Source organism: Strix uralensis, chromosome 26 (genome assembly GCF_047716275.1).
Source record: "Strix uralensis isolate ZFMK-TIS-50842 chromosome 26, bStrUra1, whole genome shotgun sequence".
NCBI lineage: Eukaryota > Metazoa > Chordata > Aves > Strigiformes > Strigidae > Strix > Strix uralensis.
Genome location: NC_133997.1, coordinates 4542226 through 4569279, shown reverse-complemented (window position 1 = coordinate 4569279; position 27054 = coordinate 4542226). Strand labels below are relative to the sequence as shown.

The 27054-nt window shown below is 41.2% G+C and overlaps 2 protein-coding genes across 2 annotated transcripts in view; one reads left to right on the top strand and one right to left on the bottom strand.

Annotated features, from left to right (window-relative positions):
* Positions 1 to 27054, top strand: part of LOC141935161 (uncharacterized) — a 98677-nt gene that overhangs the window by 52787 nt on the left and 18836 nt on the right. The gene's annotated exons all lie outside the window — the stretch shown is intronic.
* Positions 3215 to 23872, bottom strand: ATP12A (ATPase H+/K+ transporting non-gastric alpha2 subunit). The gene is made up of 23 exons (XM_074894802.1): positions 23652 to 23872; positions 21582 to 21728; positions 20030 to 20089; positions 18956 to 19159; positions 18261 to 18374; positions 17969 to 18103; positions 17309 to 17426; positions 16410 to 16678; positions 15352 to 15550; positions 14746 to 14855; positions 13877 to 14011; positions 13405 to 13597; positions 12751 to 12926; positions 11561 to 11697; positions 10693 to 10843; positions 8496 to 8664; positions 7656 to 7810; positions 6937 to 7060; positions 6456 to 6601; positions 5693 to 5826; positions 4657 to 4758; positions 3922 to 4013; positions 3215 to 3731 (listed from the first exon to the last, which is right to left on the bottom strand). Exons 1-23 carry the CDS (start codon positions 23658 to 23660, stop codon positions 3703 to 3705), a joined length of 3108 nt encoding a protein of 1035 aa, XP_074750903.1. The 5' UTR covers positions 23661 to 23872; the 3' UTR covers positions 3215 to 3702.

Sequence of the window (27054 nt, the reverse complement as noted above, 5' to 3'; positions counted from 1 at the left end):
GGTTACAGCGTGTGTATTCTGCCCAGATTTGGAATTTAACTGAAAGTCTATAACATTTTTGATTTGGGAGGCACAGGAACATGAAGATGCCGTGCCATGCTATGGTGTGTATTTTTAACCTGCTCACAAATGGGACACAAAACAGATTAAATGGAATCAATGATGCAGCAGTAAGTGTAAGAATTGATGTGTGCTATTGCCACCTAAATCCCCACTATGAGATTGGAGGGAGGATGCCTGTGCGTGTATTAGAGTTGCTTCGGTTTGCAATGGATTGTTCCACCTTCTCTGCACTTCTTGTGAGTAGTCTTAACTTTGTTTGATGGCTATAGCAATGTTCTCTGAGTTTATCGGGTTAAATGAGGCCTGTGTTTGAGGACAGTTCCACATTCACTTGCATCAGATACCTTAACCTCATGCCTTAGATGTCAGCGGAGGATGGTTATACTGGACCGGGAGGTCCCACCTGCTGCTTCCTCTGCACGTGCTGTTCTGCAATGGCCTGTCTGGTCTTATGCAGTAATTCCCAGACTCACTAGTTCTAACAAACACTATGCATGCCAGTGAGCAAATGTAGAATTCATTCTTTCCATGCCTATGGCCTGTTTGTCTATTTTGCCTTCATGGGTTTGAGATCTTTTGTAATACTGGAAAGTCTGTTAGATTTAGAAACGGTGAATCTGTCTTCAGGCGTTCACAGGCTTTGCCCTTCTTGGAAATGATGTTAATCTTCTGATTTCTTAACTTGTCTCTTCAGTTGCTTTGCAAACCTCTGATTTGGACTTTCCGCTCAGACATTGATGCAGTAAAACAGATTGTGAAGTACATCTTGTCCTCTCAAAGAAAATGTTGGTGTGATGGAGTCACAGGCAGCCAAAGTGTGCAGCTGTTAGGTGGCACACTGCTCTCAGCCTCTGAAGAGGCCTTTGAACTAAAGCAACATTTGAAATGCAAAGGAGCATTTGTTGGCAACTCTTGTTAAAAGCAAAACTGGCTCTGCAGGTAGGAGAGCAGACTATTTCAGAATCATTTGCTGATTTTGAGGTTTTTGCTCCAGACCAGCTGGGATGTTTTTTTCCCTTTTTTTTTTTTTTTTTATTCTTCCCTGTTACTGATCTTCTAGGTGGCTTTTTTTCCCCTAAAATGATTGTACATGTGGGAAATGTCATGCTGCAATTCCTCCCCACTCACTCTTACACAGAGGGAATATGGAGACATACATTTGCTAGTTTTCTAGACATTGCTATGACAGAATTCTTTTGCTTTACTCTCAGAAGCATATGCTGATGCTAAAATGGATGCATCACATCCATCTTTTAAGTTTTCCTCTCAAAATCTTTTTTTTTTTTCCCCTCTGTGTTGAGTTTTTTCCAGCTTATATTACTTTGATTTCTCTTGATTTCTTTGTTTGACTCTTCTTCAAGCTAAGGACATCCATGTGTCAAAATTCTCTCTGATTTTGGGAAAGATGCATTTGTCGGACAAATACTGAATGGTTTGTGACATGGCAAAGTACAAATTTTCCTAGAAAAGTAATGAAGACGGATTAACTTCCAGTGTTACAGCTGTAACACTGTCACTTGGCCTTGAAATCCTGGGAAATTCCTCTTCTATAGCTCTGTGGTTTTGTCAGTCTCTCTTGCTGTGTTGTGAGATTCTGTGTGTACAGTTTCTTGAGTATGTTTTTGTTTTGCATTAGCAGCAAAATGATATGTTGGCTGTGAATGTAGTCAGAGGTGCTGAGGTACTGCAAGTAACAAAGGGAGGTCAGAAACAAAACTGCAGTATGGTTGGCAGTGTTTAGAGATAGTACTCTCCTGTTCAGCCAGTGTGATGTGTTTGAAGTGATAACCATCAGGAGTTAGAGCACAATAAGAGAAATTTCCTTTTGTAAGAATTTTGTAGATTCAGTCTTCAACAAGTGAGAGAAAACAGGCTCTTCACTCTTCAGAAGGTTTTGCAGGGCAACCGCTGCATTTCTCGGTGCTTTTAGCATCTTATATATTTTGTGAGTGAACAACCTGTCCAAGTTATCTTACCCACAAGTTTTTTCAAGAAAATGTATTTTGTTTTCATAGTAAAACAAGTATAGCTCTATGTTTTCCTGGTTCTGTGCAGTAACTGCACCCACATTGTTCAAAATCTGCCCCCACCCCTTTGCTTTCCTCTTCCTGTCGGTGTTTGAACATGACGTTTTGGCTAAGCACTGCAGCTCTATAGATGGGGGAAAGTGGGTTATGTTGCTTGCCCATACAGCTTCTCCTCGTGTTTTTCCTGTCTTTAAGCAGAAGACAAAACAAATCAGTCCTGACTCCTGACAAATGACAAGGTGTTGAAATGAGTCAGCTTGGCACCTCGCATACTTGTTGTTGGTGTGTTGCCGGGTTGCATTACCAAGTGATAAGCAGCACATCTATCTGGAATTTGGACTCACCCATTGTTTACATGCTTATTTTTTGTCGCTCTTCCTTCTTCCTTTGTCATTCCTCCTCTTCATGTCTATGTATAGACATAAAGACACTGATATCCAGTATAACTGATATAATACCCAGCCAGGTATCAAGGAGAGGAGTTTTGAGGAGGGAGGTTCACAAAATGGAAAGTAGCTTCTAGCACATAAGGGTGTGGACTTTCGGGAACAGGCAGGCTTTAGGCTGGAAAACACTCTTCTTTTTCCTCTCCCTCAGTTCTTCTCTTGTTTTTTTTTTCTCGTTGGTAATCCCTCTTGCTGTTCGCTGCAGCGGGAGTTCTCTGTCTGCCCCTGTTTCTTCTCTAAAACTCATCTGGACTTGTATTTAAATGTGAATATCAACATACATTATTTATCCTTTGCTTTAAAATTGGTAAAGCCTCTGTCTAAACAAGATGTGGTACCTACTGGTTCTTGATAAAATGACCACATTAAAGACCTGGTTTCAAATAGAACTTTAACTGTAGCTATTTAATGCATGCTAAGGTCTGTTTTGCTATAGAGATTGTGGCCTTTGGCCTTTGGCAAGTGACTATCTCAAAGTGTTCAAATCCACTGGCTGTGCCTTGGCTTTCAAGATGTGTTTGTCAAAGCTGAACGGGCATTTGAAATATGTTAGTCTGTTAATGGGGGCAAAAAAAAGCAGGTGTGCACTTCTTTCCTCTTTGACCTGGCAGAGGTTAGATCCTTTCCTGTTCCACTCAGTTTCTTTTAGTCTTTATAAGAAAATAAGATGGAGAACTGTTTTCTGGAAAAAGTTTTATTATCAAATTATTCCTATACAGCGTTTTTACCCTTGGTAAGGTAATACAGATCTATGTATGCACTCACTTGGAATTCAGTTCCACCAAAAAAAGAAAATTGACAAACACCACCTTTAGTGCAAATTAATGCCTTAGATTATATGCATTTCTTTTTTTTTTTCCTTTATGCATGTTTTCCTCTTGGGGTACTCTCCAAGTTCATCTTTGAATGAGAGAAAATTGTGCTTGTTACAAAAATAGGTAGCATTTCAATTTCTAGACAAGTTTCAGCTTTACAGTACAGTGGGAGGTAATTTATCAACCTCTAAAGTCCTTATTTCTTCATTAAATTCATGAAATTTCTTCACCCCTTCATGGGGCAAACCCATGCTTGATATTGCACAGACAGGACATTAAAGCAGCAGAGGCTGTGTCAGGTGGGGAAGAAGCTCTCCACAGGGAGGAAGACAACCAGTGATAAGGACTCTTTCAATAATACATGTTCTTGTCCCACCAGCCTGTAGTAGGAGAAGGGAAGGGGGGGGAAAAAACAGTTATTTTTTCCTCGGAAAGGAAAAGTAATCACTGGGAACAAATGGTCCATTTTGAAGCAGTCCACCTGCCAGCAGCAGCGAAGGTAGGTGTATGAGGGAGAGGTCAGGAAAGGACACCTTATCTTAAAATGCTAAACTAGAAAAATCTACTTACTTCCTGGGTATCTCCTGATAAACAGCTTGCGGACTTCATCATAGACCCATATCAAGATGGCAAATGGTACAGCCACAAACCAGTACTGAAACCTGGGAGTGGGAGAAGAGGTTCTCAGTCAGATGCATCTAACCACTCTGCTGAATTTCTGGGGTCTCTATCTGATGTCACAAAAGAGAATCTGGCCTTTTTAGCTTTTTTTCCTTTAACTTAAGCACTCAAATGGTTAGAAATATGATGATGTGCATGTAAGCGTCCCAATCTTAAGTAGTTACTGAAGTAATTTATTCCAGATACTCTTCAGAAGGTAATGTTGCCTGGTGGTATTACAGTCTCTGAAGATGGCAGAAGAATGGAAAATTTCTGACAGTGGTATATTTAAAATAAAAGTTGCTTGCATAAAAATAAGTGAAATGCTATCTAGTCTCTCCAAAACACTGGGAATCCTGGAAAAAATATCAAAATGTTTGCTCTACACAAGTAGGTTGCTGGATCCTTGGTAGTAAATCTAGTAGAAGAAGTAGTGGATTTTGGTTTTGTGGAAACTATGGAAATAATTCCCTTTTTGGTCAAGAAATTGTCTACCCTATTCTTCGTAATGAATATTCTTAAATATTTATCCTGGAATTGTGCTGCATGGGCATCCCGCTCCCATTGGTCTGTTTCTGGCAGAATGGTGAGTCTGTGTCATTTATGTGTGGAGGGCAGGGGAAGCACGCTGGCATCAAAACTCACCTCAGCGGTGTGAAGTTCAGGGCTGTAACATGTCCGAGACCGTAGGTAAGAATCAGAGCAATTCCTATTTGGGAAAATATACCCACCCAGATGACTTTGTTCCTACAAGAGAACCGAAGAGGAAGGGTTACGTGCCTCTGTCCAGGCATAAAAACGTGATGCCGCAGCATAAAGCAGCAGCCGTGCCGCGCTTGGGGCTGGGGTTGTGCTCTGGTAGTTAGCTCGGATGCTCTGCATCGGCCGGTGAGCACTGCAGACACGGGAGCAGGTGGAAGACCGGCTTTCGTTGGGTAGGCCCCTGTCTTTCCTGGTAGCGTTCCTGACCTCCCTCGATCAAAGCAAGCTTTAGGCAGACATGCAGTGTGCGTTAGTCATGGCTTCTATTGCGCTGTGAATGCGCGCATTGTGACTCAGATGTAAATGTAAGAAGGAAATGTACATAGGTGTAGGCTCTGTACCTGCAGATAAAGAAAGGAAAACTATTTGCTTTCCCATTGGAAATACTCTAAATGCCAGCTTTTACATGTGGCCTCCATCCCAAATAGATATTTTTAACTCCCTGGCTTCCATGGGATTGAAGGGTGCAGAGTGTTCTGCAGAGGCAGCCAGCACTCTCTCAGGGGGTCTGACCAGCTGGTATCTCCTCTCCTCAGAGGCTAAACTTATCTTAGAGAAGTCCAGTTGTGCTCTCTATTGATAACTACATAAAGAACTTAAGAAAATAAACTGGAGAGGAAACTCCCTTTTTTTGTAGGAAACATTTTAATGAGTGGAGAGTTAGTTTTAAGCTGATGTATTTTCAGAGTAACAAGTACAACATCTTTCTTTAAAGAAAACCCCTATCATGAAGTAGGAAAGGGGGTGAGGGGAGGCAGAATAAAATGTTTGTCTGAGATTTGCAGCTGCTTGAAGTCAGATTTGGTCTTTGTTCAAAGGCTGAATGCGAGTGGGCTAAATCACTGAGCTAACCTTGTTCTAAAATTAGCAGTAGGCTAACTTAGCCTCTCGTGTCAGGTAAAGATTCTGCAAAACTTACCTGAAAAGACCCTGCTGGAAAATGGAATTTCTTCGTGTTTTCCTGATGATCAAATCAGCAACTTGCTGAATTGTGATGCTGACAAAAAAGGCAGTATAGCCAGTCCACTGCAGGTACATCCTCTGGTGTTTAGTCTGCAAAGCGAAAGAAAAATCAAATAGTGTTCTATCGGACCCTCACATCTTGTGCAAGTGACTGCAAACCTTGATAGTAGGATTTTAGTTATGAAGGTGTAAATGCAGAGTTATTCCAGATTTATATACATAATGATCAGATTTGGGCCAGTTGTTCTAGTCCGCTAGGTACTGTGGATGAGTCACGAGGCTGAAGCATGAGCTTGGTGTAAGGAGGTATTTATATTGATTTATTAATGGCTTCTGTGTCTTGTGATTTCTGCAGAATGAGTGGGGGGGAGTGAGGAGTGAAAGGGAGAGGGAGAGTCAGCCAAGTACTTTACAGTAGTTCTGTTCAGAATCAAGGCTGAGCGATTATGATGGGTCTAAACATAAAGACCAGAGAAGAAGGTCCATTTCCAGGGACTTTGAATCAGAAGGTGGCAAATCGTAGAATGAATGACTGAAAGAATGGAGTCTGAATGAAAGAGCTAGGTGGCAGGAAGCTCTAAAGAGTCTATCTTGAGGGACCATTAGATGAAAACTAAGTATTTTTGCATTTAAATCTCTCTCTCTTTCCATAATCCTTTATTTTGGAGAAGAGTATAGAATTTTTAAGAAAGTGTTGGGTGAGACACAGTGCGATTTACCCATTCCTGTCCGTATGAATCCTCAAAGTCATTAATGGCATTGTTTTCCCAGTCGACTCGCACGCCAAGCAGCGTGGAAGGGAGGAAACCTTGTTCAGCATACACGGTAAAATAGGTTATAAAGGCTCCCACTGACTGCATGATACCTGTAAAAGCAAAAAGGTCGAAATTAGGAAGAAGCAAAATTTAGGAGGGCTGGCAATGTGCTGGATGTCAGTCTTGACCTATTTCCTATGGTATGAAACTTGCCATGAGTCTAAAGGTGGTTTTAGAGCTCTTGGTGCTCTAAGGTTCTTGACCTCTGTAGATAAAAACCTCTTGTATTGTTGAATAATGAACAACAGAAGGGAGTTAGAAGTTTGCGTAGGAAGGCAGAGGAAGGAGTTGAGCTTCAGCTCCCCCTTTTCTAAAAAATGAATCAACTTGAGTCTGTCTTGGTTTGCTGATACAAGACAGCGTTTCAGAGAACAGGCCAACCTACCAATCTGCAGATAGGAGTACACAGCAAGCTGCTCGTTCACCAGCCTGTCTTTCCTTTTGTTACGAGGTCTCCTGTTCATAATATCGCTCTCAGCTTTTTCGTAGGCTAATGCAACAGAGGGGATCTACAACAGAAATAAACCGTCAGAGTCTTGGTGGCAACATTTGCCTGCTGCTCAGATGCTTATCAGAAAAGTTCCAGTTCTCAGGTAGTTCTGCCTCTTCAGTATACAGAGCAAACAAAAGAAGGATCCGTGTAGCATTCTCTTGAGATGTATAAAGGATTTGAGGGAAGTCTGAAACTGTTTCATAGGTCTGATGATCATGTGACAGTACAGAGGGCTTAGAGGATGCTGAAAACACTAAGGGGTCTTTCAGGTCCATGGGCCTGGGCTCTGAGATGTCTGGTATCCATCCCCTTAGTGACTGCAGCAATCTGTATGATCTCTTCATTGAAACACACTGTTATTTTGCACAGTGCTGAGTTTTGCTTGTCAGCATGGATCAGAAGTCTTTTCATTTCACTCCCCCTCTGCAGGTTGTTTTTCTACTCTTTTCTCTATGCCTGGCTGCTTTTAATCTAGCCCTCTACTCTTTCACTATCTTGTTATTCAGCTGCAGGGTAAGGCAAAAAAATCTTCCCGTGTTCTGCCTGTCCCTTTGCACCCAGCACTTGTCATGATATTTCCACAGAAAATAACTTAAAAGACCCCAACTTACAATGTCTGTGCCCAGGTCAATGAATAGGATGGTGATAGTGCCGATGGGCATTGGAATGCTGGCAATAATGTAGATGAGAAAGGGGCAGAGCTCAGCAATATTCTTAGTCAGGGTGTAGGCAATTGTTTTCTTTAGGTTGTCAAAGATCAGGCGGCCTGGAAGAAAAGGAAACGCTTCTGTAAAAGCTGATTGTCAACAGTGTTTTCCAGAAAAAATTTCAATATTTAACTAAATGAAATGAAAACACTACTTATGTCTGCTTTCCTCATACATTTCCTCATGCATTTAGGTGGTGGTTTTTCTTAAACTACTAACCTACCTTTCCTTAGAGCCTTCTGAAAATTCGAGTAAAAATAAAAAATCTCTTTCAATGAAAAAGATTGAGGAAAAAGTCCTGTTCTGCAGTATGCTGTAGTTTTAATGGAAAACACGAGCTCTTTAGGGTGAAAGAAGAGTAGCATGTGTGTTACTGTTGTAGGTGGAGCACGGTGAAGGTGATGCGTGAGCAAGTAATAGAGTGAAAACTTAAAGAAAACAGTTTGTACCTTTGTGAGGCTCAACTGTGTAGGAGCAAGATGGGAAGCGCTTTTGTCTGGAGCTTGAACAAGCAGTGACAGCAGACCGATGCTATGTGTGCGAGAGGGGGACGAGTTCCTTATTGTCTGTTTGTCATGTGTGTATAAATGGAATTAACTTCCAGTTTTTCCAAATATCAAATCCAGAAAGAAAAAAGGGGGGTGGGGGGTGAGTGCAGGAGGGGAAGGATCAGGAGGACCCGCTAGTGCTGTGTGGCTGACAGCAGCTTTCAGCTAAGAAAGTGGATAGCAATGTTATTTTTACCTTCCTCCACTCCTGTGACAATAGAAGCAAAGTTATCATCCAGCAGTACCATATCAGCTGCATTTTTAGCTGCGTCAGAACCAGCAATACCCATAGCAATTCCAATATCTGCTTTTTTAAGAGCGGGGGAGTCATTGACTCCATCTCCAGTCACGGCAACAACTGCTCCCTGGAATACACAAAAGGATCCAGATGTGGGTTTTTTGAGGAGATGGTGCTACCTTCCCCTAAGGACAGTGCTCTCGGCACACTCCCTGTCTTTAAATCCCTAGAAGAAAAATGCTGATATGAAGTTCTGAATCCTTTTCGTCCCCACATAAAACATAGCCAGTGATCAGAAAGACACTAGATAGGATTGATACGGCAACCTCAGGCTTTTGTGTGATAGATGTCTGTATCTGAGTTTGTCATCTAGAATCCCTTCATAGCAGAGAGAAATGGGAAATTCAGGGATATGATTTACTACATCCTAAAGAGCAGGACATCTAAATTAGAGGCACTTAAAATGCAATTAATCTGATCATTTCTTTCTGTGGAATATAAGGGGGCTTAAAAATGTAGACTGTCTATAAATATATGGTCTACCCCTGTCTGGGCAGACCCAGGGTCATCTCTGGCATCTGTGGGAGATTTGGTTGCCACGACATGTTCTGTCCTTGTCTTTTTTTTTTTTGTGAAGTGCTTATAGATTCATTCAGTTTTCATCTTAACTGTAAATTATGTAACTGTTCAGTTGAAGACTATTCTCATCCTATCCCAACAACTTCTGGTCATTGCCAGGCTATGCTAGAATTGTGCTAGTAATCCAATAGATGGAAAACACTGATTATTCAACTCTGCTTCTTTGTTGTCTTCCAATGAAACCATCAACTGCAGCTAAAATAGTTCCTGTTATAGTTGATGCAAAAGTTCATGGCTTGATAGCAATCAGAGTGTTCCAAGTGGGGAAAAAAAGCCTGACAAACTGATTAATACAAATACTGAATGTCCTGTCCCTGTGGGGATTTAGCACAGTGTCGCTACCTATAAATAATGCCATGTACAGAAGGGCTTAGAAGCTCTAAATACTAAACATAGCATGTAGACTGGCTGGTTTGAGTTGAGGCAGGGAGGGTGTTCCTTTTCATCTTTAAAGAGACAAATCTACAATCTACTAGGAGGGTGGGTGTCTAAGCAGTGCAGAACACATTTACCCCCAATCTGCCAAAGACTACACAAAAAGAAAATAAAAAAAGAGATGAAATTGAAAGATTTTATCCCTTTTTTTTTTTTTTTTTTACTCTCCTGAAAGCAGTTCAGGCTTAAATGCAAAGAGCTGATAATGCTGATTGGAAAGCTTAGCTCTGGCATAATTATAAAAATGAAATAATGTCTTCTGACGCATCTCCTTCTCTGCAAAGTTCAGGTACAACAGTAGCGTGGCTTTCAGTTCACAGCATCTACTTGGACGATGCCATATCCGAAGGGAGAATCTTTTAATGACAATTTGCATCTTTTTCAGAGCTCTACACGTGTCATTTCTTTCCTTCCTGCCTCTTGTGCTGGCGGCACTCCATGCTCCTTTATGTAACATTGCCCATGGATGGGAAAAACTCTCTTTAAATCCTGCTTTCTGTGGGTTGTCTTACAGTCTTTGAAAGTAACATAGATAAGGTTTGGTCCTACATAAATCATGCTATGACATTTTGTGGGATTCATACTTTCGCTTCTAAACATTCCTGTGGGTGGGAAGTGCATAGATCTAAATGGCCACAAGAGATAAGAAGAGAGGATGTGGTAACATGTTGCTTTTATCTGGGTTTAAAGAATTCCTGAGGGAAGGCTCCTTCCCATACAGTGTCCAGCCTCTGCCCAGGAGGCATTATGTGCAGCACAGCAGCAGCTTCTCAGAATTATATGCAAAAGACAGGGCCTCGGTACAGCTCCAAGCCCATCAGACTTAGGAAAAGCTCATTTTGTCAATAGGAGTTCAGAGCCTGTAACAGGAATTTGAGTAGCTGGGATTCTGTCCAGACAGTGTTTGTGGCAATCTGTTAGATAGTGTTCTTGCACAGTGAAAAGAGTATAAACAGAGCTTCGGGAGCATTGGAAATTGGCTTCCACTCTCTTGTCTCGGGGATGATACCTGTGGAAAGCTACTGCCTCACAAGTGCCCTGTAGCCGTATCTGTGTATAACCTTTTACACCTCTTACTCACCTGCCTTTGGCAGCCTTCAACTATAATCAGTTTCTGTTGGGGCGATGTCCGAGCAAAGACTATTTCCGAGTGGTTACACAAGATTTCATCCAGCTGCTGCAAGCTCATATCCTTCAGCTCCATCCCATTAACTACTGCTGCTGTAGCTTCTCTGCAAGAGCCAGGGGAAAGCTGGGTAAATTTTCAGATCAAAAGGCTGAGATAAAAATAGCACACTCATAGAATGTATGGGGCTTGATAGTACGGAAGGCAGCAAATTGAGTTAATTTCAGAAGCATTAGTTGTTAATCAGCAGGTGTTGAATGAAAGCCATTGTAGAAATCCAGAGTGAATTACAGTTACCTAGATACAGAGGGGAGTAATTGAAGCTTCCTCCTGAGCAGATATAACAGCAGAAAATGCATTTTAAAGAGGACTCTGAGTGGGAGGGTGGGACAGTGGAGGAGGGAGACATCTTTACAGAAAAGAGCTTTTATCTTTCTCTTATGATGTTATTTTTTTCACATTTAATGGCTGAAAGAGGAATTTGGACTGATGGTCCTTAGGTCACGTGCTCTTAAATTTTGTTTTTCATGTGTGTGCTTTGTCAAATGGACAGTGACAGCAAAGTCCAACATGATTTGCAAAGCATAATTTACTGGTCTTTTTTTGAAGGGCCAGTGAAAATGAGAGCCACTGATCTAGACATATAGTTACTTAGGTGGAGATGACACGTTGGATGGATGCAGTGGCTGGGAATGTATCAAAAACCAGAGAAGCAAAAAGGAGCTGTGATGTAGAAATGGGCAATAAGAGCATTGTGGAGGGAGAAGGGATAGAGTTCTGAAAATGAACCCCCGGGTATCCCCTATACTCCGTTTGCTCTTACCTTCTATTGACTTGCTCAACAGGAACGTTGAGGCGCTTAGCAATATCCTCCACGGTCTCGCTGGTGGCTGAAATGATGCCTACGCTCTTGGCAATGGCCTTGGCCGTGATTGGATGGTCGCCAGTGACCATGATAACCTGAGGAAGGGACAAGCATTCAGCCAGAGTGACAAATGTATATGCAATGGCTGGTGTGAGATAAGGGGAAATAGCTATTGTGGCAGATAAAGAAGCGGTTTAGAATCCGAACGTGGAAAGCTGTGCTATGTACGTAATAATGACAGATTATGACTATTAATTACTTGGCTTTATATTGACATCTGGTCTCTACCTCTTGCTACGGGTGCTATTTTATCAGGGCTGTAAAGGAAGAACTTGTCCCAGGCAGCCACATTAGAATAATGCAGAATAAAGAAGCCTTTATATAAGAATTTATATTGGGTATACTTAAAGGTGAGAGCTTGTTAGAATGTTGCATCTTAAAATGGATCCTTGTGACTAAGGTGGCCTGACAGATAAAACACAGTTTTTTTTCCTTGTTTTTCTTGAAGAAAAGTTGCCAATTGCCAGATCTGTCTTCAGACTACAGAAAATTTCATCAGGGTTGGGACTTGGGGTTCATCTCATCTAAGATCAGTAATTCCGAATACTGATTTCCTTTATGTAACTAGATTGCCTCTCTGCCTAGAGCTGACAGTTTACTTGTGGGTCCCCTGGGAATGAAATTAGGAGAATTAATGCTTCAGCTTCAACTTAAACAGTTTTGAGATTAGTGATTCCTGTGCATGGAAGTTTATAACAGGTGTAGCCCTGTATCCTAATGCCTTCTCAAGAACTGTTTCTGTTACCTTACTCTGCTTACAAGTAAGTAATTCTAGCTGGTGTTGTTTCTATATTCTAGAAATGGATCTGATGAGACAGTATCTGAGCTTTTCCAAATTAGGATTTCTAGTTCTGGGGTTCTATGCACTTCCTATAGTCCGATTCCCACTTAAATTAAACTGGTTTGCCTCTTGGGACCTTCAATTACTTCCTTTAAGTTACAATTGTAGAATGGTATGAATGAACATTTAGATTTTTGGAGTTGTTGGTAGAAAGATACTTAATGACAACATGGTACAAGATCTTAAAGGTTATATTATCATGAGTCTTTCTGTAGAATCACTGTATTTTTCGTTGTAAAATCCCTACCTTGATCCCAGCACTGCGGCATTTTGAGACAGCGTCTGGCACTGTGGAACGAGGTGGGTCAATCATAGATAAGAGCCCAACAAAGCACAGGTTGGAGGTTGGGAAGTTCATGGAATCTGTGTCAAATGGGTAGGTGTCTGGAAACTCATCTTCAGGCAGGTACAAATGACAGAAACCTGAAAAGAAACTTAGGTTGATGTGTGTACAGGAAATAGAGGGAGAAAGAGGAGACCTTGCTATATAGCATCAGGTTTTGCTCTTGTCCATAGAACTCCAGTGTATTTAACCATTAGCTTTTCATGGAGGATTTTGTTTTAACCTGCCACTGTAACCTTCACATCAAAGTTCACAGAGAGTCAGTGTTTCTTGTGGCAAAGTTAGCGATACTGCCAGCAGGGAAGAGTGTTTTCCTTTGTGGGTTACTTAGGGGGTTTTTGGCTGCTCGGTGTGGCAGATCAACATCAGTATAGAGCAGTAAGGACATCCCTGCCACAGCACATCAATGTGGTTTTAATGCTCTGCTAAGGAGGCTGTACACTTCCCCTTTTTCCCTCTACTGCAGGAGGAATAATGGCCAGACACGCTGGATTGTACCAGGATTTAAAACGCCATTTTACACCACAGTTCCCCGACAGCCCCTCTAGTTGGACTCACCCAGCACTCTCTCTCCCAAGCCCCCCAGCTCCATGTATGCTGTTTGGAAAGCTTCTGCCTTTTCACTGTCCAGTGGTTCTTCTTTGCCGTTGATCATGATGGTGCTACATCTCTCTAAAATCCTCTCTGGGGCACCTTTCATCACCAGCAGAAAACGTTTGTCATTGGGATCATCAGTCTCATGAATGGAAAGCTGTGTGCCACAAATATGAAATTATTTGAAAGAGCATACATGATCCTCATTTGTTTCTGGTTTTTGTCCCTTTGCATGGAAGTAATGTTTCTTCTTTTGCTTGAAGATATCATACATTCCATCAAATGGAATGAACTATATTTATAATAGCTTAAATTTCCTCTGTCATTGAATTTACCCCATTAAGATTTCTTGCTCACAAATAGTTGCATTAAACCCAGTGATAGAAACAGTTTAAGTTGGAAACAATCTGGCATAATTTCCAAAAATGAAACACACCTGGAATTTGTTGGTAGAGTTGAAAGGAATTTCAGCCACTTTCCTGTTCCGTGCTCTAATACTCATAACGTCACCCAAAATGACTTCTGCAAACTTCAGCAGAGCTGTTTCAGAGGCATCACCTACTACAACTCTCTGTATGCACAGAAGAAGAAACGGTTTATAGCACACATACTTCTGCACCTCCATCAGGAGAGTTTGCATGATTCTATAACATGTCATATGCTTAAGCAGCATATTAATACTCTATATTGCTATATTCAAGTTGTCCTGGAAAATTATTACAGTAAAAATGTAGGACATCTGTTTTGCACTTGCTACTAGAACTAAGCTACAGCAAAGAGACAAAATTAGTGTTTGATTCTGTGAAAGCACAAGATTTGTGATCACTTTCAGGTTTGTGTGGTGGCTTTTAATGCAGTTCTAGGGTAGCGGCAGGCATGTACGGGGGAGCTAACTGAAGCACAGAATCAAATGACCGAGAAAGGCATCGATGGAGTAAACAGTAGATATCAGGGATTTCGCCTGGTATTCTGGTCACCAGAATTTACTACCTTCAGCAGTCATGTGTAAAGGCATGTTTACCTTTTCTATTTTGCTATATTAAATTAATAGTGTAGCAATTACTAGTGTACTAATTCTTGCCACTTGAATTGCCTTCTTCCTTGTAGGGATAGATGCTCTTGGCTGTGGGGGTTTTAAACTGAGTGATCTTGTACCTTTTGTGAGTGTATAGCAGTAATACTACTATAAACAGTAACTTAGAAGATTGGCATGGTAAAATGGAGATTACTAAAGTCAAACAGAACAACTCCCATGTATTTTTCTCTCAGAGGAAGAGAAATAAGCCGATGTGAAGCAGGCAGTACCTTCATTATTGGGAGATTCTCCTGTCCTGGTCTGAATTCCGCCCGGTTGCAGAGAGTTACAATTTTTGATAATGCTGTCCATGATGGAGAACTTTGATCAAAAGGCTGGGCTAAGAAGGAAGCAAAATACACATTTACACATTGCATCCTTTAAGCATATGATGTGATAGAAGTAGAAGCTTAAGTTTGAAACAACAGGATTGAATTATTTGCAGAAGGAAATCGTTCTTTTGAGAGGTTCTGTTATGGAAAAACAATTCGATGCAAACCTCTACATCCGTCGGTTAGCAGTTCTGGCAAAGTTGCTTAGATGATGTTTCTCTGTTTATTTCCCTACTAAATTTACTGTTGGCAAAAGGATTAGAACTTCCTTCAGACTTAACTTTTTGTGAGTGGAGTTCAAATATTAATTCTCTTTTTCTCATCTCTACCTGGCTAAGAAGGGACTTTGCTGTTGCACACTACACTTAGTGGAAGGACAACATTTCTGGTTCAGCTATCAAAAGACATTCGCATTGACAGCAGTTTGACAGCTGGTAGGTATGAAACATCCCAGGTTCAATCCAAGTAGTTGCCCCTTCCCAGATCCCCCATTGCCATATTTACTTGTTTGATCTTCGCTGGTGTCAGCTGAGTAGATCTGATTATCAAACCAGAGGTGAGCAACAGTCATCCTGTTTTGTGTGAGGGTCCCTGTCTTGTCGGAACAGATGATGGAGGTAGAACCGAGTGTTTCTACAGCTTCCAAGTTCTTCACCAAACAGTTCTTCTTTGCCATCCGCTTGGCTGTCAGAGACAGGGCCACCTGGCAGAAGTAAAGAAGTTCAGCTCGCTGTAAGTGAGGTACAGTTACAGAATGATGCAACGAGGTTACATATTTCTGCTAGGCTTTTTGTGTTGGATTTTTTAGGAAGAGAACATTTTAAAAAATTTATCTTTTGGTTGACTGCAGTGCATTTTTTTTTTTTTGTCTTTTTTAATAGCATTATTAAGGTTAGAGGTTTGACTGTAACTAGCACAAGTACACTTGCTGCTGAGAGGAACCTACTTGCCTGCTGCTAGGAATAAGAATGATATATCAGTTAAGAGGCTGTTTTAGATGGAAGAACCTACAGTGGTGGGGGGCAGGTCCTAATCACCAACTTAATGAGTCCTGAAATGATTCTCTTCATTATTGCAGTACTGCTGGTTGTTTGTTGTTGATGTACTTTAGAGCTAACAGTGCTTAGCAGGTGTGCTGTTTCTCAGCCAAATATTTTAGTGATACCTTATAGGTGTTAGTAAGTGGAATTTTCATACGACTTTTAGGGTACAATATCCTCATTTCCAGATAGGAACAGGTTGTGGGGAAATGAGTCACATCATTCTACTGGTTAGCAATTGAGGGAGAATGGTACTTGAAGAACCTTATTTCAAACTGGATTGTTGTGCTGCAGCTTTTAAAATTAATAGCTCAGTTATGCCGGAATTCCCAGATGAAATCTTTATGCTTTCAGTTTCATGGAGAACACCACCCCTATTTCAAACTCAACTTGGCCAAGTCACTTAATAGCTCATCTGTCCTTCATTGGTTAGCGTTGCACTGTAATGAACTTACGAGTGATGAACCATGGTAATGACTGAAGGAATGCAGTGGCAACCAGTGAATTCAAACATAGACTTACCGTTACTGTGGCTAGCAGTCCCTCTGGCACATTTGCCACAATGATGCCAATTAGAAAGATGATGGAGTCCAGAATCTTGTATCGCATAGAAACAGATATAATGAAGAAGAGAACACCGATGGAAATGGCCACTCCTGCCACCAGGTAGACGAAATGTTCTATCTCAATAGCAATGGGTGTTTTCTCATTTCCTACTCCCGACGTGAGAGAGGCAATCCGCCCGATGACAGTGCGATCCCCGGTGTTGATTACAATGCCAGTAGCAGTGCCTGCAAAGGAATGAAAGACTGTCAGCTCCAGGAGAGACCACTCCTGTCTTCTGCACTGATTGCTGAAGACCCTTCTCAGCCTTAATGTGACTGAGACTTCATCCCAGAATTACATTCTTCCCCTTAGGTGAAGGGAAAGGAAGCTATTTTCATTACTTAGAGTCTTTTTTGATTGCATTGCAGTAGGAATGTAGTGTTATCCTGGGCACTGTACAGTCTCGTAGCAGATAGTTTGTCAGGTATGACACACACACCTTTAAGCGCTGAGAATAGGAACACTGTGTTTATGTGTGCAGAGCCCTCGCACGGAAGCATCCACAAGTACTTAGAGGCATCTGCAACTTGACATTCCTAGAGATAGTGATGGAAAGACCACAAGGAAACTGCAATTATTTGATTGTTGCTCCTGTAACCAGGCCAGGCGTTAAAACAAACGTCTTGCCAGTTGATACCAAGTATGGCCAGCCTCGTGCTTAGGGCTGTATTTTGGTGTGCTTGGGACAATAGTTTCTTGTGAGCAATTAAACCTTTCTGGAATTCCTTGAAGCAGGATGGCTTAAAATGAGTTAGAAGTCTTATGTAGCACCCTGTGCAGGTGACATTTCTGGAGGCCCTTCTCTGTGTACGCACCTTCCACACAGGTGGTGGAGTAGAATGCAATGTTCCTGGTCTCCAAGGGGTTCTCGTGGGTGAAGTCACAGGAACGGGACTGTGGTTCTGATTCCCCTGTGAGTGAAGAATTGTCCACCTTTAATGAAACGGAGACATGCCCATATTAAAGTTAGTAACACGCAGTTATGTCTAGCCCAGAAGGGAAGACGGCAGCACGTTTAACAACCAGTGAGTGACAGGGCCGTAATCTCTGCCTTTTCTCCAAGAGGGTTGCTGTTGTCACTGAGAGAATCTATTGGGAATTTAGTTCAGTCAGTGTTGTGTGTGTGTCAGTGGGATTTTTCAGTAGCAGCCTGAATGAAAAAGTGGTTTGAAGATCTGCCTCCAGATCCATGGAAACGTAATACCATGTTGGTATTTCTGCCTCTGTCCTGGTAAAGAGCGTTGCTAGAACATGATGTGGACCTAATGGCTCCTTTTGATGTTTAGGGAGTGGAGATGTTAGTCCTAGATGAGCTGAGCATCACAGTATAGCTTCTGTGCTCTATGATTTAGTTAGATTATGTCTAATTAAAGCTCTTATAACTCATATTGGGGGCGCAGAAATTCTTTATATGTAATAAAAGTCTCTAAACCATGTTTTTCCTCTTTCCCCATGCTCTTCAAAGTACTGTTTACCTTGCAACCCTGAGTAAAGATCAGACGAATGTCTGCTGGGATCCTATCTCCACCCTTTATTTCCACGATGTCTCCAACCACCAGCTGGTCTGCTGGCAGTTCCTTCTTTTCTGCGTCTCTGATGACAAGAGCTTGCTGAAAGACATAAGTGTGACAAAAATTGGCATTGTGCCATCCTTTAAACCTCCTACCAGGAGATACATTCCAGTTGAGCTTATCGTGCTTTTGTCGTTTTGAGGTGCGTTATTAGAGTGAACTTTTATCTCAAATGAAATGCATTGGTTATTCCCACCTGTGGAATCATTTTACTGAAGCTGGCCATGATGTTTGTGCTTTTAGCTTCTTGATAGTAAGCGAAGATACCAGTGAGGATGACAACCAGTGCCAGGACTACTCCAAGGTAGAGCTAATCAATAAAAGACATAATCTGGTTAATTTAAGACAAGTGTCCAGCAATTCCTCTGCTAGAATAAATCATAGTTCTATGTTGTTTCAGGAGACTCTTAAAATGAGGTATTGGTCAGATTAAAACACAGCTTAAGAAAGGAACTTTCAAGTTTTGCCCTGCTAATGATCAAGTTTTTTGAGTATGAAAAGGGCTTTTAATAGCAAGTTTCCCAGCTCTCTAAAAGCCTTCTCTAATCTATACCTGACACAAACCCAAAAATTATATTCCTAGCAGAGTGTAACTCATAAGGGAATTGGAGTCAACAACTCTGGAGTCCTTTGTGGACTTTAGTATTGCTCTTATGAGTACTCAAGTATTATGATCATGGGTAGTGGTTATAAAACCTTTGGATAGGCACTCTGCGGTGGAAGTGGTATGTCAGGTATTTGAGCATTTATCAGAAATATTCAGTCGTAGAGGGAGAGTCCTGAAAGAATAAAAAGTCTCCTTGTAGTTACTGAATAACTGTGAAGTAGTACATAAATTACTTAGGTTGTCAAAGGGTCAAATACTCATTTTGTGGTTATTCAACTACTTACGTTGTCGAAGGGTGATTCAGCTCCCTGGGCAAGCTGAATGCCAAATGAAATCCAGGAGAAGACAGCTCCTATCCATAAGAGGATGGAAAACCCTCCCACCATCTGCTTGAGGAACTTAACAATTTCAGGGGTGGCTTTGGGAGGAGTGAGTGAGTTGGGACCATCCCGAGCTAAAATCTCTGCTGCTCTTGCACTAGAGAGACCCTGCAAAAGTAAATGACATTTTTAAAATGAAGTCACAGAAAACCAGATTTTTATCTCAACTCAGAACAAACTTCACATGCTGTTTTTCCTTAAATATTGTTTGTGTCACAGATAGGCTGCAGTAATCTAGACGTTCTGATTTCAGAGTGGCTACTATTAATTATCTGCTGTGAAGAAACAGATATTTCTTTACTGGAGCATTGAATTTGGGGCTGTGTCCTTTAGGAGTTTTCATGCATATACCTGTACTAAGTGTTTGGAAAGCTGGGGAAAACCAGACATCAGTTCTTTTGCTGCTGTTTCTGTATTTCCACCAAGACGTTTGTAGTTCATGGGTTTCTTGAAATTCTTGTATGTACTCTGGCCACGTTGCAAGGCTGATATTCATTCGATTGTTAGGTGTCAAAGGGACTCAGGTGTATAGTTTCTCAAATCTAGTGTTTCCTTCAAGATAAAATAATTTCCAGTGTGCACTCTTGCTATAAATTGTTACAGATACTGCTAGTGAAAAAGTAATGGTAGTGAAATCAAATACCAGATAAAAACTTTAGAAAAACTGAGGTCCTGGTGCCAACTTTGAGGTCATGTTTTGTGCAAGGCTTTTGATTTCCAAACAGTAGATCAGACTTCTTCAGACTTGAGAGAAACTCGAGTTTAAATCCAGGTCAGTGCTGCACATAGACTTGCTCGTTTAGGCTTTTTTGGGAGTTAGTGCCTCATACTCGTGCATGCGTACGTCCACACATACATCTGTGTGTGAGTCTGTTGATTTGAATGCTTTCCTACTGCCTCTAGGAAGCTTTGGATAAGCCGGAGGCAAAGTAAGGCAACTGATTCAGGCAGTGTCTTAATGATGCCCTACAGACTTACTTTGTTGATGCTTGTACCATACTTTTCCTCCAGCTCTGAAGCGCTGAGTTTGTGGTCATCCTGAATTCCAAAAGAAAGAGAAAATGATAGTGAGTAGAATGTCAGAAGAATGTCAGAAGTAGAATGTTGAAGTTTTTATTTCAGGAGCTGGAGAATGTTCAAACTGCCTGGATCTGGGACCATGGATCCAGTTGCTAGTATGACATCTCACTTTCATGAATAGACAATGTGCATGTTGATAAGCAAAATATCTCTCACTGGAAGATGATATTTTCTTTTAGTTTTGAGAGTACTGTTGTAAATAGCTCCCTCCTCCAGCAAATCTGTCACAAGAACAAAATGGTGTTTTCATGTTAATACTGCTTGCCACAAATGTCTGTGCTTCTTTTAGATAAATAGTTCCTCTTTACATGCTACAGGACTCAAGCCTTCAGTACCATAGGCAATATGTTGATAGAAGGAAAGGGTGTGGTGTCAGAATGTGTGTGACAACAATCTTTGCACATGATTGACAAGGTAGGGTATGTGAAATTATTTGCTACAGTCTTGTAGAAAGAAACAGCAGGTTCTAACCACAGGTAAAAAGGGTGTGGGAGAGGGAAATCTCAAAGCTCTTCTCCTTTCCCTGCAGTGACACCTCTGTGGTATCATTGACCTAATTATATCTTGTGCTGAGCTGAGATTTAGAAGCCAAGAGCTTGAGAGATCTCACAGTTGTTTTCACAGAATGATTCATTGGTACTTGGATGAGTCAATTATCTTGTCTGTGCTTTGGTTTCTCTTTAGAAACATGAGAGTAATGTCACATCCCCTGGTGGCAAAGATAAGATACACTGAGAATTGTTTAGCTAGTCCTGGGTAGATCTTGGAAACCTGGTGGGTAAACTGATGGTCCATTTTGGGGTTTTCTTACCTTTGAAATACCATCTAGCCCATAAATAGCCTCTCCTTTGAGTTGCTCTCAAAGCAATTCAGAAAAGAGGTCAGTATAATTACCTTCGTTTTTCAGATTGGGAAACTGAAACACATAGAGAGGAAGAAACTTTTCCAATATCAGCCTGCAGGTCAGTAGCAAGCCAGAAGTAAAATACAGGTTTCTTGAGCTTAGTGCACTGTCCTTGAAATACAGTGCAGTTAGTTTTGGGGGGAAAAATTCCCTGTGCTTAAAGCTGAAGGATGCTTTTAGATCTACTAGAAAGCTGTGGAGCAAAATGTTGTGCTTCTACCTTTCCCTCTTCCCTGGCTGACTGTGCAAGTGGCAGTTCACAGAAAATACTGATTTACAGTTATTCCATCTGGGGAATAACTGCGTTTTGGGGAGAAAATGTTCTGTACCACAGGGGCTTAATTAATTCATTACAGGCATGCACAGCTTTTTTTCTGGCACACTTCAGGAGCGTGAGGAAGTGAATCCTTCCCTGTGTTAGGATTTTCAGCGCAGCGTGTCTTCTGTTAAAATGACAGTGCATCGGCATTTCACTCCCCTTCACCGGCCGTTCAGACAGCGGGGAGGAGCTGTCCTGCCAGCTCTAATGGGACCTTAGCAACTCACCAGCTCCACTTCTTTCTTAAGGTCTTCTGCCTTCTTTTTTTTCTTGTTGCCTTTTAAGTCTTTGTACTTCTCCTCTTCATCTCCAATATCTGTTTTTTCTAGATCTTTCGTCCCACAGATCTCAACCGAGTAAACGTCAGACTTTTTCTGTAAAAGAAATAAGGTTTTGGTATTGTGATGAACATCTTCTGGGACTTGAAGGAAACAGTATAAAACACCACAGACCAGTCAAACTCTGACAAATCTACTTTTTTTTTTAGACAAGCTACAAATTACTACTGTCTCTTCTTTCCTGGCAACTTAGAGTGCTAGCTCCTGTCTTATCCTGAGATCTCTCCAGCGTGTATTACAGTGATGATAATCTGGTCTTCAGCAGATGTAAATTACAGCGATTCCTTTAGAGATGTGCAACTCTTTTAGTAGTTTATGGTTTAAAACAAAGTGTTTTATCATTTATCAGCTCCAAGAAGAGGTCAGTGCAAAAGGAGAAGATTTTTAAAATGAAAGGAGAGGTAAAAATTATTCATTGAGAACTTGTCTGTTCCTGGAGCCTTTTAGATACGTGACTTCAAGTTTTACTTTTCTTTTAAAATTAAAATCAACATTTATATTTACAGATTTACGGTTGATCACATAGCGAGAATGGAACCACACTGCTAGCCAGGGAGAAGCAAGTCTGGTTCTTTTCATGTAGAGCTTAGAACTGGCAGGGAGTTAGCAAACTCTTCACTTGGTTTTGCTGATCTAGTACCAGGTACAGGAAACTGTTAACCAAGGGCAGCTGCTAAACCTCTGACAATGTTTTGCTTTTATTGATAACTTGGGGGTTCTGTTGTTTCCCAACTTTAAGTTAATACCGTAGTCTGAAGGGCAAACTTCCTGTGTTGCTAATTTACCAGCTTCTATAATCATAACGTTCCAGATCCTAATTATCTTGTAAACTACATGCCATGCCTTAGAAGAACTATTGGTTGACCCCATTTCAGAGGCTTCCTTAGAGATTAACCACCAGAGCTCATGAGAGTCATACTGGATCTTATCTGATGGTGTGCTTTACTAGTGGGACAGATGAGCTCGTAGGCTGCTGCTGGCTGTCTAATGAGTACATACGTACTCTGGAGGGCATTTGTCAGTGTTTGGACTCCTGCAGAGGTAATATTTCAGATGAGTTGAGTGTAGACATCTTAATTACATACAGACTAAACCAGAGAGCTCAAGTAATGGAAACAACAGGAAAAAAAAAGGATTGGGACATCTTAGTACTTAATATTATTCTGAACTAAAAAGTGTCATCTCATCCTCAGATGCTCTTTAATTAGAGGAATGTTTAAGTCTTGACATTGTATCTTGAGGAAGGGAAGGCTAAGAGCTGGTGAGTAGTTTGGGGAGCTAAATGTCTGAAATCCTTTTCCTAAAGCACTTGAATTTGCTTGATGACACATTCCAGATAAAGGACATGTCTGTTTACAAGAAGTTCTATTTTTTCTACCTTGCCAAAGATTCACAATCTGGTTTATCTATTGGGATTCTTCCTTCACCTTCCTCCTTCTCCTCCTTCTCTCTTCAACTATCCCACCCAAAAATCTGTTCAGTTTTTCAAATCCCCATAAAGTAGAGAAACCATGAGAGAAAGAAAACAACTATCTGTTGTGAGAACTTAGCAGATGGAGGAGAATAATAAAGAAAATTAAAGAAGTTGGTAAAATCTATTGATCACTTCTATGCATCATCTATGTTTAGCCTTTAACCTGCACGTTTTCATAAAATATCAGATTTTGGCATTTGCTAAAGGGATAGTGTTCATGAAACTGTTGATTATGAAACTAACCAGTCCTAGAATTCTTCCCTATCCAATCTGATGTCTTTAATTTTTAGGATTAAAGGTGCATACCCATCTACAGTGAAAATTTTAGTCATTACACTGGATGCCCAACTGTGTCTAGTATTAGTTCCATTTTTCACTTAGCTTGTATTTATAATATACATATACATATTAAAACTTAAATGAATACTTGTCCTTAAGAAGAAACACATATGCAGTAGCAGCAGTTCCATGAACAGTGCACTCACCTTTACCATCTTGGTGAGTTTATTCCTTTCCTGATGGAGTGAAACAGCCAAGCTAAAGTCTCAGGATGAAAAGCAAAAGCCCAACTGGAGACTGAAGTGGCTCAGAGCAGTTTTGGCTATTGGAGTGCACAAGCTCACAGAGGTTGTAGTTCCCTCTCGCCTGGCAAGCAGATGTTAGCTGGAATCCTGCTTGCACCTCGGCATCCTTCAGGCAGGGCGAGTTTGTTGTCCAAAGCCTGTGGAGAAAGAGCACTGTTTGCTAGTGCTTTATAAATCAGCATCTTGTGCTGCCACTCCACCCCTCCCCTTCCAGGTCCAGCCCATCTTCTGTTTCACCTGTGGTAGGTGGAAAAATACCACAGTAATGGGCATGTGGGTTTCAGGTCAGATAGTTTCTAATTATTCCTTTGTAGTGTTTGCTCACAACTAGGGATCAGGTGTATTATTCATCTTGCTAGAAGCAAAGAGTTTCTTTCGGAGACTTTCCAGCACCAGACTCCCCTTATGATTTCCAGCTGTCGTGACAATGTACGGTGGGGTAAAGGAAGTCCATGCACGTTTTGTCTCGCCTGTTTGCATGATGTTCTCTTTGCCTGCCCAAGGTCCCTAAAAGTCAGATCCCTGCCCTGTTTAGGTACTAACAGGGATTTGGTGGAGTGGTGCTCCTTCAAGCCTCTTCGCTTGGATTTCACTTTAAATTCTTTCATTGCATTTGTTGTGATTTTAACCTTCGTGCTTAGCTGAAAAAAAGCACTTCCTGGTGCATTTTCAGCAAGAGCACTTATCTGAACAGCTTAAGCTGTTTGTCTTGCACCAATTACCAGCTTCCATACAGGAGTGATAATGAGATTTATGACACTTTTGATTCATGGTGTGTCTCATCACTTAGAAGTAAAGTTAAGTTCTTCCTTCGCCTCTGAAATTTAAGTGATGAAAAACTAAGTCAAACACAGTGAAAGATTTTTCTATACTTAAACATTATTTGGGGGAAGACTGTGTTTCATCTGACAGAACTGGTCTCGCTGAACAACATAGCATTTCAGCAGTTGGTCTTTTTCATTATATAATTCATGAGCTTTAAATTGCATCATTTGAGATGCTGTGAGGTACCGCAGTCGCTAGCAGATGACTCAAATTGTGGTGAGATAAAACACGCTAATGGAGATAACTAATGTTGACTGTTTCAAGGCATGTGTATAGGCTGTTAGCGTAAGGAAGACAACCAAGAAACATTCTTTACTACAGAAGCATGAATAAATTCATGTTCAAATCACAGGTTTCCAGTGATTGAGTATCATACCTCCTTAAATGACACTTATAGTAAAAAGCAAAGCTATTTCCACTTCTCAGTTTATGTGTATGGGTCTTTTTTCCATGGTATTCTTTAATCTTAGAATGTTATGCAAGGTACAAGTGTATCTGGAAAGGTTTTGCATTCAGCTTCTGTTGTTTGTTGTACTGAGAACTGGATTGTGTCCTGGGGCTTGAATATAAACCTTTTCAAATGTATATAAGTATTGGAGATTTCACAATATGTACCATATGCAAAAGAAAAATGTTGACTGTGTCCAGCGAATCTGCCTGTATCATATTACCTTTTACTCATCCTCTCTACTGCAGAAAAGATACTAGAGCAAGGACGGTCAAGAGGTACAGTGAGTGTCTTTGACATCAAACAAGACTGCTGAGGCTGGAAGTGGGAGGATATGTGAAAGGAGACGTGGACTTGGAAATAGGGAAATGCCTTCCAGGAATGCAGTTGCATTGTCCGTCGGATCTGTTGGTAAAGACAGTGGGCTGCAAAGTGTGAAAACAGGGCTAGCGTACTTTATCTTGTTCATTTACAGTTTTTAACTGGGAACTGGGATTTCTAATCCAGTGGTGAGGAATAGCTGGTGGGTGGAAAACAAGAATGTGTATCGTTATATCCTGCTGTTCACAGATTTGTAAAAACAACTAGCCCGTAATGGTTTATGATTTAGAATGTTATCTGGGTCATTTGGGCAGTTTTTGCATTTGTCTTGTATAAATCACGACTACTTTTGCCTGGGGACAAATGTTAGAAATGCAAATTAGAAAAGTGTTTGGCAACGAAGTACCCCATGCGCTCTGGTTTCTATGCAATATTTACATGGATGTATCTGTCGTCTTAAGGATATGTTTTGTAGCAAATTAGTCAAACTAGGAAAACCCTATAGGCAGTGCCATAGGTTAATATTTACAAAGTGTTGAGCTGGATTTGCTGCTGACAAATGGTCTGTATTGAGTTGCCAAGTTCAAAGTGCTAAACTGGTGGTTACAAAGTTCTGTGGCAGAAATTTCATTAATTTTATCCACTGATGGGATTGTTTTCCCATGAGTTACAAAGGAAAGATGAGAAGCACTGTAAAAAGACAAATCTCTCATTCCCCATGAACCAACATACCGTGGTTGGACAGCGTAACACCCCACTGCTGGGAGGAATTATCCTGTTAGCCATAGTCACTCACCACCGATCTTGTGTTCTGTCATTTGGCCTTGCTGAAGAGGTACGAGAAATAAAGCCCACGTGGGAACCTGGGCTGCAGCTCCAGACAAGTGCTTGTACACAACTGAATCCTGCCAGTGAAGCACTTGTGCCTTGGTTTGGCAAGACGTGGTGTGTAGACAGAGGAATATACTTGAGTCTGTGCCAGAGAGCTGTAATCATCACATGTGTGTCTAGTGTGTCTCAACATCCACAGCTGAGCCCAGTTTAGAAGGTAAAATGAATGAGTATTGTTCTGATTTCTAAATATCAGCCTAGAAAAATAACATGTCCCTTCTGAATCATTATGTATCTCGCACTTCTTCACCAGAATTAAGACATATTTTGATCCTATTCTGAGTTCCAATGTGTGTATGCAAGTCCTGTCAAAAAAAAACCCAAAACAGCCAGGAGAACACTGTGCTGCTGTTTAACACACGGAGGCCACGTTTCTTAACTGGTCGTGTGCGTGAAGACTGCAGGTTGCCGGTACCCGTGCTCAGATTCTCAACTGCATTCAGGTCGTGAGGCAAAGGTGTAAATGTTTGTGATGGCATTTGCCTGTTAAACTTTGCTGTGTTCTTCATAGGCCTCCTATCTTGTATGAATTGAGGCCTGCATTAGCAAAACTGGCAGCACGCAGCTTTAGAAGTACCTGAAGACGCAGGAGTGGGTGGTAGATTTATACTTAAATTTGGTTTTACAAGGCGTGGTGCAGCCTTTCCTCGGGGAGAGCCAGCAGAGGGAGCGCAGCAGCCTCTGCTTAGTGCTTTCCTTATTCATTCATTGCTTTCTCGCCAGCAAAAATAAGATTTCAGACAACAGAGTGTGTGTCTGTCTTGGTGTCCTAGCACAGGCCTGTCTCCACCAACAGAGAAGTGTTTTGGGTTGGTTTGT

Bases quoted from the DNA above. Each gene is read 5' to 3' on its own strand.
- ATP12A (XM_074894802.1), bottom strand. The intron at 14,856-15,351 runs GTAAATATGGCA...CTTCCTTCTTAG, and splicing joins CACCAGCGAAGATCAAACAA to CCCAGCCTTTTGATCAAAGT. The intron at 4,014-4,656 runs GTGAGTTTTGAT...TCCCACTCCCAG, and splicing joins CTGAACTTCACACCGCTGAG to GTTTCAGTACTGGTTTGTGG.